Raw genomic sequence first — 12,109 nt, forward strand, 5'->3', positions numbered from 1 at the left:
TCCCTCTGTCTGTCTGTCAGGTATGTGTAGGAGGTGCAGACTCCAGAGCAGAGCAGTGCGCTTCCTACAACAACCAGGAGTTTATGGGCAGACTGTACGACTGGGAACCTTTCACTCAGGGTAAGTTACACGCACACACACAGACACACAGACAGACAGACAGACAGACAGACAGACAGACAGACAGACAGACAGACAGACAGCACAATTAGACCCAACCAAATCATGAGAAAGCAAAAAGATAATTACTTGACACATTGGAAAGAATTCACAAAAAAACTGAGCAAACTAGAATGCTATTTGGCCCTAAACAGAGAGTACACAGCGGCAGAATACCTGACCACTGTGACTGACCCAAAATTAAGGAAAGCTTTGACTTAGTACAGCCTCAGTGAGCATAGCCTTGCTATTGAGAAAGGCCGCCGTAGGCAGACATGACTCTCAAGAGAAGACAGGCTATGTGCTCACTTCCCACAAAATGAGGTGGAAACTGAGCTGCACTTCCTAACCTCCTGCCCAATGTATGACCATATTAGAGAGACATATTTCCCTCAGATTACACAGATCCACAAAGAAATCGAAAACAAATCCAATTTTGATAAACTCCCATATCTACTGGGTGAAATTCCACAGTGTGCCATCACAGCAGCAAGATTTGTGACCTGTTGCCACGAGAAAAGGGCAACCAGTGAAGAACAAACACCATTGTAAATACAACTCATATGTGTGTCCTTTAACCATTTTTACATTGTTAAAACACTGTATATATATAATATGACATTTGTAATGTCTTTATTGTTTTAAAACTTCTGTATGTGTAATGTTTACTGTTAATTTGTATTGTTTATTTCACTTTATATATTCACTTTATATATTATCTACCTCACTTGCTTTGGCAATTTTAACACATGTTTCCCACGCCAATAAAGCCCTTGAATTGAATTTAATTGAAAATTGAGAGAGAGAGAGGCCGTGATCAGATGAGCTCCTGCATTTTTCAGCATTTTCTTTAAAAAAGATAGATTTAGAGTTAGATAAACTTGGATTTTATGTCAGGAACATATACAGGATGCTACCATCTACAACATAACATTCACTTCAAATCAAAACTCAAAACCTACAACCTGATTTTGGACCGAATTACTGAACCACCTGGAAGGTTCACAACTACCAAGGATTATTATTCATACAGCAAATTCTCTGGGAAACAACAGAAACCTGAAAACACCATCCAACCTGGAACTGAGTGAGTAATGTTTAGTCTGAAACTATATCTTATTTCCATAAGCCAAGAAGATAAATACACTACATTACTTTATAAGGACTGAATTCTAACATAATTCTGCCAAGCTTGATACAGCTTCAATTAACACTGACGTGTCAAGTGAGAGGTGTCAAAGCCCATTAGCCCAACAATGGCAGGAGAGTCAAACAGTCGACTCCAACCAAATGGAGAGGCCTTAGAATCTGCCTCCCGCTGTTCAGAGGTAATTAAAATACAGTACCCTGTGTATGTAAAGAATGATAAGGCAAGAAAAGATTACAAAATGAAGCTCCTTATGGAAAATGGGAACATCAGCAACCTTATCTTCCACACAAACCATCCCCTGGCATGGCACAGTGCTATATTAGCACACTACCCCTTTGTTAAGAGAGGGAGTGTTAACGAGGGGTGGAAACTCAGGATACATGACAACGAGGACTCTGAGGCAGCTAATATAAATCTCTATAAGTCTGGAACAGTAATGGTACAGGGGAACCCCAAACAGTTTCAGCAGGACTTTCACCTAATCAAAGAATTAGCCCAGCAGGAGAAACTCTCCCATGAGAAAGATACCCCCACCCCGAGCGGGTCAGACCAGACCTCTTCATTATATAACCCCACAGACGAGCAACCCCCAGCAGACAGTCAACCTCCCAGCACAGAGTACTACCCTCTCATTGAAATGAAGGATACATTTACCCAGCTGGAGGTAAGGCAGGTGGATCTGGAACAGCAGGTGATTACACTCCAGTCAGCACAGACCCAGACAACAGTCCAGCACAACAACACTCTCTTAAACAGACCCGGAGTGCTGGAGGTGGAGAGAGACATATCTGCACTCTGGACTGTGGTGAGACAACTTCAACAGGAGAAAGAGCAGGAGCAAGAGAAGAACAGAGCATTAGAGGAGAGGATCAGACTGCTGGAGGAGAGGTTGAAGGGGGTGGCGTGTGACAGAGAACAACCCACTAGAGAGGTGGCCACCCCCGCAGAGAAGCCACCAAAACAGCCCACCTCAGCACCCGACACCACAGCAGAACAGTCCACACCAGACCCTGACCATAGCATCGACACCACAGCAGAACAGTCCACACCAGACCCTGCCTATAGAGTCGACACCACAGCAGAACAGTCCACACCAGACCCTGACCATAGAGTCGACACCACAGCAGAACAGTCCACCCCAGACCCTGACCATAGAGTCGACACCACAGCAGAACAGTCCACCCCAGACCCTGACCATAGCATCGACACCACAGCAGAACAGTCCATACCAGACCCTGACCATAGAGTCGACACCACAGCAGAACAGTCCACACCAGACCCTGACCATAGAGTCGACACCACAGCAGAACAGTCCACACCAGACCCTGACCATAGAGTCGACACCACAGCAGAACAGTCCATACCAGACCCTGACCATAGAGTCGACACCACAGCAGAACAGTCCACACCAGACCCTGACCATAGAGTCGACACCACAGCAGAACAGTCCACACCAGACCCTGACCATAGAGTCGACACCACAGCAGAACAGTCCACACCAGACCCTGACCATAGAGTCGACACCACAGCAGAACAGTCCACACCAGACCCTGACCATAGAGTCGACACCACAGCAGAACAGTCCACACCAGACCCTGACCATAGCATCGACACCACAGCAGAACAGTCCACACCAGACCCTGACCATAGCATCGACACCACAGCAGAACAGTCCACACCAGACCCTGACCATAGAGTCGACACCACAGCAGAACAGTCCACACCAGACCCTGACCATAGAGTCGACACCACAGCAGAACAGTCCATACCAGACCCTGACCATAGAGTCGACACCACAGCAGAACAGTCCACACCAGACCCTGACCATAGAGTCGACACCACAGCAGAACAGTCCACACCAGACCCTGACCATAGAGTCGACACCACAGCAGAACAGTCCACACCAGACCCTGACCATAGAGTCGACACCACAGCAGAACAGTCCACCCCAGACCCTGACCATAGAGTCGACACCACAGCAGAACAGTCCACACCAGACCCTGACTATAGAGTCGACACCACAGCAGAACAGTCCACACCAGACCCTGACCATAGAGTCGACACCACAGCAGAACAGTCCACACCAGACCCTGACCATAGCATCGACACCACAGCAGAACAGTCCATACCAGACCCTGACCATAGAGTCGACACCACAGCAGAACAGTCCACACCAGACCCTGACCATAGAGTCGACACCACAGCAGAACAGTCCACACCAGACCCTGACCATAGAGTCGACACCACAGCAGAACAGTCCACACCAGACCCTGACCATAGAGTCGACACCACAGCAGAACAGTCCACCCCAGACCCTGACCATAGAGTCGACACCACAGCAGAACAGTCCACACCAGACCCTGACCATAGAGTCGACACCACAGCAGAACAGTCCACCCCAGACCCTGACCATAGAGTCGACACCACAGCAGAACAGTCCACACCAGACCCTGACCATAGAGTCGACACCACAGCAGAACAGTCCACCCCAGACCCTGACCATAGAGTCGACACCACAGCAGAACAGTCCACACCAGACCCTGACCATAGCATCGACACCACAGCAGAACAGTCCACACCAGACCCTGACCACCCTGACCATAGTCGACACCACAGCAGAACACACCACAGCAGAACAGACCCTGACCATAGAGTCGACACCACAGCAGAACAGTCCACACCAGACCCTGACCATAGAGTCGACAACACAGCAGAACAGTCCACACCAGACCCTGACCATAGCATCGACACCACAGCAGAACAGTCCACACCAGACCCTGACCATAGAGTCGACACCACAGCAGAACAGTCCACACCAGACCCTGACCATAGAGTCGACAACACAGCAGAACAGTCCACACCAGACCCTGACCATAGAGTCGACACCACAGCAGAACAGTCCACACCAGACCCTGACCATAGCATCGACACCACAGCAGAACAGTCCACACCAGACCCTGACCATAGAGTCGACACCACAGCAGAACAGTCCACACCAGACCCTGACCATAGCGTCGACATCACAGCAGAACAGACAAATGAAGAACCCCAAGCCCAGCGGCTCTCAACCCCTCTGAGCACCCCCCCTGTCAGCCACCCTGATAGCCCTTCAGACAACCCCCCCACACCCACTGAGGACATACACTAGACACTGATTGTTCTCCTTATGGACTCAAATGGGAAATATATACAAGAAAAAAAAAATTCTCCCAAACACAGTGTGTCTAAACTCAGGTGTCCAAACACCCAGCGCGCCCTAGACCTTCTGTCTGAGGACCAACTAGGGTCACCCAGCCACATAATAATACACACAGGCACAAACGACCTGAGAGCACAGCAGGAAAGGGTGGCCACAGCACTGAAGGGAGTGATTGAAAAAGCTTCTTCTACTTTCCCCAACGCACAAGTGGTTATCTCCACCCTGCTACCACGAAAAGACATCCACCTTGCCACAATACAGCGGGTAAACGTGAGTATTTCCCGTGACTGTGCCTCAAAACCAAATGTTTTCGTGGCCCACCACTCCACCCTGGACTTGAACAGCCTCTATGATCTAGGCAGCAGTGCCCACCTTTGCCCGGACTCTAAAGCACAAACATATCCCCAACACTTCACACAGGAGCAACAGATCAATAGAAACCCCACCCAGACCAGCAAGACACCCTCCCAGACCTGCGGGACCCTCCCCTGGACCTACACATAGAGGACCCAGGCCAAGAGGACTTACATCCAGACCACAGCACCCCCAGCCACATCCACACCCCCAACCCAACCAATAAACCCCCCCCCACGTCAACCATGCCCATACCCCATTTAGGCCCCCTCAGATCAGACCTATGCCCCTCCTGCCCACCCCATGCACCCCACCCCCGCAAAGAGGGCCTCAACATGGAAGTCACAGACCCAGACAGGTAGTGAGTGGGCAAACAGGCCCAACCCCCACTCTTACACTAGCCCAAGCCAATGGAATGTACCAGATGCTCAGTAGGCTCTGCTCACACTTACTGGCCTGAGGCCAAACCACACGACCAACAACATTAGACCCTTTATGGAACACAAAGCCTTCACTATATCATCCTGGAATATCCAAGGCCTGAGGTCATCTGCCTTTGGCCTAAAGAGCGGGAACCCGGACTTCACCAAAGAAATCGGTAATACAGACATTGTCATCCTGCAAGAAACCCCGGTTTAGAGGAGATGGACCCACTGGTTGCCCTCTAGGTTGCAGAGAGCTGGTAGTCCCATCCACCAAACTACCAGGTGTGAAACAGGGAAGGGACTCAGGGGGTATGTTAATTTTGTATAGAGCAGACCTAACTCACTCCGTTAAATTAATCAAAACAGGAACATTTTTACATTTGGCTAGAAATTCAAAAGGAAATGAATCAAAACAGGAACATTTTTACATTTGGCTAGAAATTCAAAAGGAAATTATCTTAACAGAGACAAATATCCTCCTGTGTGCTACCTATATCCCCCCACTAGAATCCCCATACTTTAATGAAGACAGCTTCTCCATCCTGGAGGGGGAAATCAATCATTTCCAGGCCCAGGGACATGTACTAGTCTGTGGCGACCTAAATGCCAGAACCACACAAGAACCTGACACCCTCAGCACACAGGGGGACAAACACCTGCCTGCAGGTGACAGCATTCCCTCCCCCATATGCCCCCCTAGAAACAACTATGACAACATAACCAACAAAAACAGGTCACAACTCCTGCAGCTCTGTCGCATGCTGGGTCTCTACATAGTCAATGGTAGGCTTCAAGGGGACTCCTATGGTAGATACACCTATAGCTCATCTCCTGGCAGTAGTACTGTAGACTACTTTATCACTGACCTCAACCCAGAGTCTCTCAGGGCGTTCACAGTCATCCCACTGACACCCCTATCAGACCACAGCAAATTCACAGTCTACTTGAACAGAGCAATACTCAATCATGAGGCATCAAAGCCAAAGGAACTGAGTAACATTAAGAAATGCTATAGATGGAAGGAATACAGTTTGGAAACCTACCAAAAAACAATTAGGCAACAACAAATTCAATCCCTTTTAGACAATTTCCTGGGTAAAACGTTCCACTGTAATAGTGAAGGTGTAAACTTGGCAATAGAAAATCTTAACAGTATATTTGACCTCTCAGCTTCCCTATCAAATCTAAAGATCTCAAACAGAAAACTGAAGAAAATGAACAACAATGACAAATGGTTTGATGAAGAATGCAAAAATCTAAGAAAGAAATTGAGAAACCTGTCCAACCAAAAACATAGAGACCCGGAAAACCTGAGTCTACGCCTTCACTATGGTGAATCACTAAAACAATACAGAAATACACTACAGAAAAAGAAGGAACAGCATGTCAGAAATCAGCTCAACGTAATTGAAGAATCCATAGACTCTAACCACTTCTGGGAAAATTGGAAAAAACTAATCAAACAACAACACAAAGAATTATCTATCCAAAATGGAGATGTCTGGGTAAACCACTTCTCCAATCTTTTTGTCTCTGTAACAAATAATAAAGAGCAAAAACATATACATGATAAAATACAAATCTTAGAATCAACTATTAAAGACTACCAGAACCCACTGGATTCTCCAATTACCTTGAATGAGCTACAGGACAAAATAAAAACCCTCCAACCCAAAAAGGCATGTGGTGTTGATGGTATCCGTAATGAAAAGATGAAATATACAGACAATCAATTCCAATTGGCTATACTCAAACTCTTTAACATCATCCTTATCTCTGGCATCTTCCCCAATATTTGGAACGAAAGACTGATCACCCCAATCCACAAAAGTGGAGACAAATTTGACCCCAATAACTACCGTGGGATATGCGTCAACAGTAACCTTGGGAAAATCCTCTGCATTATCATTAACAGCAGAATCGTACATTTCCTCAAAGAAAACAATGTACTGAGCAAATGTCAAATTGGCTTTTTACCAAATTACCGTACAACAGACCATGTATTCACCCTGCACACCCTAATTGACAACCAAACAAACCAAAACAAAGGCAAAGTCTTCTCATGCTTTGTTGATTTCAAATAGCCTTCGACTCATTTTGGCATGAGGGTCTGCTATATAAATTGATGGAAAGTGGTGTTGGGGGTAAAACATACGACATTATAAAATCCATGTACACAAACAACAAGTGTGCGGTTAAAATTGGCAAAAAACACACATTTTTTCCCACAGGTCCGTGGGGTGAGACAGGGATGCAGCTTAAGCCCCACCCTCTTCAACATATATACAGTGGGGCAAAAAAGTATTTAGTCAGCCACCAATTGTGCAAGTTCTCCCACTTAAATCCCACCATAATTTGCAAATAAATTCATAAAAAATCCTACAATGTGATTTTCTGGATTTTTTTCTCATTTTGTCTGTCATAGTGGAAGTGTACCTATGATGAAAATTACAGGCCTCTCTCATCTTTTTAAGTGGGAGTACTTGCACAATTGGTGGCTGACTAAATACTTTTTTGCCCCACTGTATCAACGAATTGGCGAGGGCACGAGAACAGTCTGCAGCACCCGGCCTCACCCTACTAGAATCTGAAGTCAAATGTCTACTGTTTGCTGATGATCTGGTGCTTCTGTCACCAACCAAGGAGGGCCTACAGCAGCACCTTGATATTCTGCACAGATTCTGCCAGACCTGGGTCCTGACAGTAAATCTCAGTAAGACCAAAATAATGGTGTTCCAAAAAAGGTCCAGTCACCAGGAACACAAATACAAATTCCATCTAGACACCGTTGCCCTGGAACACACAAAAAACTATACATACCTTGGCCTAAACATCAGCGCCACAGGTAACTTCCACAAAGCTGTGAACGATCTGAGAGACAAGGCAAGAAGGGCATTCTATGCCATCAAAAGGAGCATAAAATTCAACATACCAATTAGGATCTGGCTAAAAATACTTGAATCAGTCATAGAGCCCATTGCCCTTCATGGTTGTGAGGTCTGGGGTCCGCTCTCGACTTCACAAAATGGGACAAACACCAAATTGAGACTCTGCATGCAGAATTCTGCAAAAATATCCTTAGTGTACAACGTAGAACACCAAATAATGCATACAGAGCAGAATTAGGCCGATACCCACTAATTATCAATATCCATAACAAAGCCAGCGCCTACAGATAGATGAACCTGGAGAAGAGTCCCCTAAGCAAGCTGGTCCTGGGGCTCTGTTCACAAACACAAACACACCCCACAGAGCCCCAGGACAGCAGCACAATTAGACCCAATGAAATAATGAGAAAACAAAAAGATAATTACTTGACACATTGGAAAGAATTAACAAAAAAACAGAGCAAACTAGAATGCTATTTGGCCCTAAACAGAGAGTACCTGACCATGTACAGACTATGTATAGACTCAGTGAGCAAAGCCTTGCTATTGAGAAAGGCCGCCGTAGGCAGACATGGCTCTCAAGAGAAGACAGGCTATGTGCTCACTGCCCACAAAATGAGGTGGAAACTGAGCTGCACTTCCTAACCTCCTGCCCAATGTTTGACCATATTAGAGAGACATACTTCCCTCAGATTACACAGATCCACAAAGGATTCGAAAACAAATCCAACTCCCATATCTACTGGGTGAAATTCCACAGTGTGCCATCACAGCAGCAAGATTTGTGACCTGTTGCCACAAGAAAAGGGCAACCAGTGAAGAACAAACACCATTGTAAATACAACCCATATTTATGCTTATTTATTTTCCCTTGTGTACTTTAACCATTTGTACATTGTTACAACACTGTATATATATAATATGACATTTGTAATGTAACTTCTGTATGTGTAATGTTTACTGTTCACTTGTATTGTTTATTTCACTTTTGTATATTATCTACCTCACTCTCTTGAGAGAGAGAGAGAGAGAGAGAGAGAGAGAGAGAGAGAGAGAGAGAGAGAGAGAGTGCGCTTGTGCATATGCAGGTGTATTTGTTGGACAGAATGTGAGAGAGTGTTGGAATGTGAGAGAGTGTTAGAATGTGTGTGAGTGAGTAGTTGTCTTAGGACCAAACTAGAGGGAAGGAGAGGGAGACAACTCTACGCACTTATTTGGGGAAAGACAAAGAAAAGAAAAGAAAGAACGAGAGATGGGGAATCATAAATGAGGCTGTGTAGCTATGATGAGAGCCATGGTCAGAGTAGGTCTGATCTATGTGGACTGAGGCTGTGTAGCTATGATGAGAGTCATGGTCAGGGTATGGCTGATATGTGGACTGAGGCTGTATATCTATGTTGAGAGTCATGGTCAGGGTATGGCTGATATGTGGACTGAGGCTGTATATCTATGTTGAGAGTCATGGTCAGGGTATGGCTGATATGTGGACTGAGGCTGTATATCTATGTTGGGAGAGAGCCATGGTAAAGGTAGGTCTGATCTATGTGGACTGAGGCTGCATATATATGTTGAGAGAGAGCCATTGTCAGGGTAGGACTGATCTATGTGGACTGAGGCTGTATAGTATATCTATGTTGAGAGTCATGGTGAATGGACTGAGTTGTATATCTGAGTCTATGCTGATCTATGTGGACTGAGAGGTATGAAGAGAGCCATGGTCAGGGGCCAGGCTGCTATGTTGAGAGTCATGGGTCTGATCTATGTGGACTGACGCTGTATATCTATGTTGAGAGTCATGGTCATGGTAGGACTGATCTATGTGGACTGAGGTTGTATATCTATGTTGGGAGAGAGCCATGGTAAAGGTAGGTCTGATCTATGTGGACTGAGGCTGTATATCTATGTTGAGAGAGAGTCATTGTCAGGGTAGGACTGATCTATGTGGACTGAGGCTGTATAGCTATGCTGAGTCATGGTCATGGTAGGACTGATCTATGTTGCGAGAGAGTCATGGTCAGCATAGGTCTGATCTATGTGGACTGACGCTGTATATCTATGTTGAGAGCCATGGTCAGGGTAGGTCTGATCTATGTGGACTGAAGCTGTGTAGCTATGATGAGAGCCATGGTCAGGGTAGGTCTGATCTATTTGGACTGAGGCTGTGTAGCTATGATGAGAGAGAATCATGGTTAGGGTAGGTCTGATCTATTTGGACTGAAGCTGTGTAGCTATGATGAGAGCCATGGTCAGGGTAGGGCTGATCTATGTGGACTGAGGCTGTGTAGCTATGATGAGAGTCATGGTCAGGGTAGGGCTGATCTATTTGGACTGAGGCTGTGTAGCTATGATGAGAGCCATGGTCAGGTAGGGCTGATCTATTTGGACTGAGGCTGTGTAGCTATGATGAGAGTCATGGTCAGGGTAGGGCTGATCTATTTGGACTGAGGCTGTGTAGCTATGATGAGAGCCATGGTCAGGGTAGGGCTGATCTATGTTGAGAGAGAGTCATGGTCAGGGTCAGTCTGATCTATGTGGACTGAGGCTGCATATCTATGTTGAGAGAGAGTCATGGTCAGGGTAGGTCTGATCTATGTGGACTGAGGCTGTATAGCTATGCTGAGAGTGATGGTAATGGTAGGACTGATCTATGTTGCGAGAGAGTCATGTTCAGCATAGGTCTGATCTATGTGGACTGACACTGTATATCTATGTTGAGAGTCATGGTAGGTCTGATCTATGTGGACTGAGGCTGTATATCTATGTTGAGAGAGAGTCGTGGTCAGGGTAGGTCTGATCTATGTGGACTTAGACTGTATATTTATGTTGAGAGAGAGTCATGGTCAGGGTAGGTCTGACCTATGTGGACTGAGGCTGTATAACTATGTTGAGAGAGAGTCATGGTCAGGTTAGGACTGATCTATGTGGACTGAGGCTGTATATCTATGTTGAGAGTCATGGTCAGGTAAGTGCTGATCTATGTGGACTGAAGCTGTGTAGCTATGATGAGAGCCATGGTTAGGGTAGGTCTGATCTATGTGGACTGAGGCTGTATATCTATGTTGAGAGTCATGGTCAGGTAAATGCTGATCTATGTGGACTGAAGCTGTGTAGCTATGATGAGAGCCATGGTCAGGGTAGGTCTGATCTATGTGGACTGAGGCTGTGTAGCTATGATGAGAGTCATGGTCAGGGTATGGCTGATATGTGGACTGAGGCTGTATATCTATGTTGAGAGTCATGGTAGGTCTGATCTATGTGGACTGAGACTGTATATCTATGTTGAGAGAGAGTCATGGTCAGGTTAGGTCTGATCTATGTGGATTGAGACTGTATATCTATGTTGAGAGAGATTCATGGTCAGGGTAGGTCTGATCTATGTGGACTGAGGCTGTATATCTATGTTGAGAGTCATGGTCAGGTAAGTGCTGATCTATGTGGACTGAAGCTGTGTAGCTATGATGAGAGCCATGGTTAGGGTAGGTCTGATCTATGTGGACTGAGGCTGTATATCTATGTTGAGAGTCATGGTCAGGTAAGTGCTGATCTATGTGGACTGAAACTGTGTAGCTATGATGAGAGCCATGGTCAGGGTAGGTCTGATCTATGTGGACTGAAGCTGTGTAGCTATGATGAGAGTCATGGTCAGGTAAGTGCTGATCTATGTGGACTGAAGCTGTGTAGCTATGATGAGAGTCATGGTCAGGGTATGGCTGATATGTGGACTGAGGCTGTATATCTATGTTGAGAGAGAGTCATGGTCATGGTAGGTCTGATCTATGTGGACTGAGACTGTATATCTATGTTGAGAGAGAGTCATGGTCATGGTAGGTCTGATCTATGTGGACTGAGACTGTATATCTATGTTGAGGGAGAGTCATGGTCATGGTAGGACTGATCTATGTTGTGAGAGAGTCATGGTCAGCATAGGTCTGAT

General features: G+C 46.0%; 1 protein-coding gene across 2 annotated transcripts in view; it reads left to right on the forward strand.

Annotated features, from left to right (window-relative positions):
• LOC127915293 (ADAMTS-like protein 4) overlaps positions 1-12,109 on the forward strand; it is a 131,850-nt gene that overhangs the window by 79,455 nt on the left and 40,286 nt on the right. For both annotated transcript variants that reach the window (XM_052495132.1, XM_052495133.1), the window contains exon 5: positions 21-120. In XM_052495132.1, the coding sequence (XP_052351092.1) occupies positions 21-120 (100 nt within the window). The remainder of the gene's footprint in view (positions 1-20; positions 121-12,109) is intronic.

This window comes from Oncorhynchus keta, chromosome 34 (genome assembly GCF_023373465.1).
Source record: "Oncorhynchus keta strain PuntledgeMale-10-30-2019 chromosome 34, Oket_V2, whole genome shotgun sequence".
Taxonomy (NCBI): Eukaryota; Metazoa; Chordata; class Actinopteri; order Salmoniformes; family Salmonidae; genus Oncorhynchus; species Oncorhynchus keta.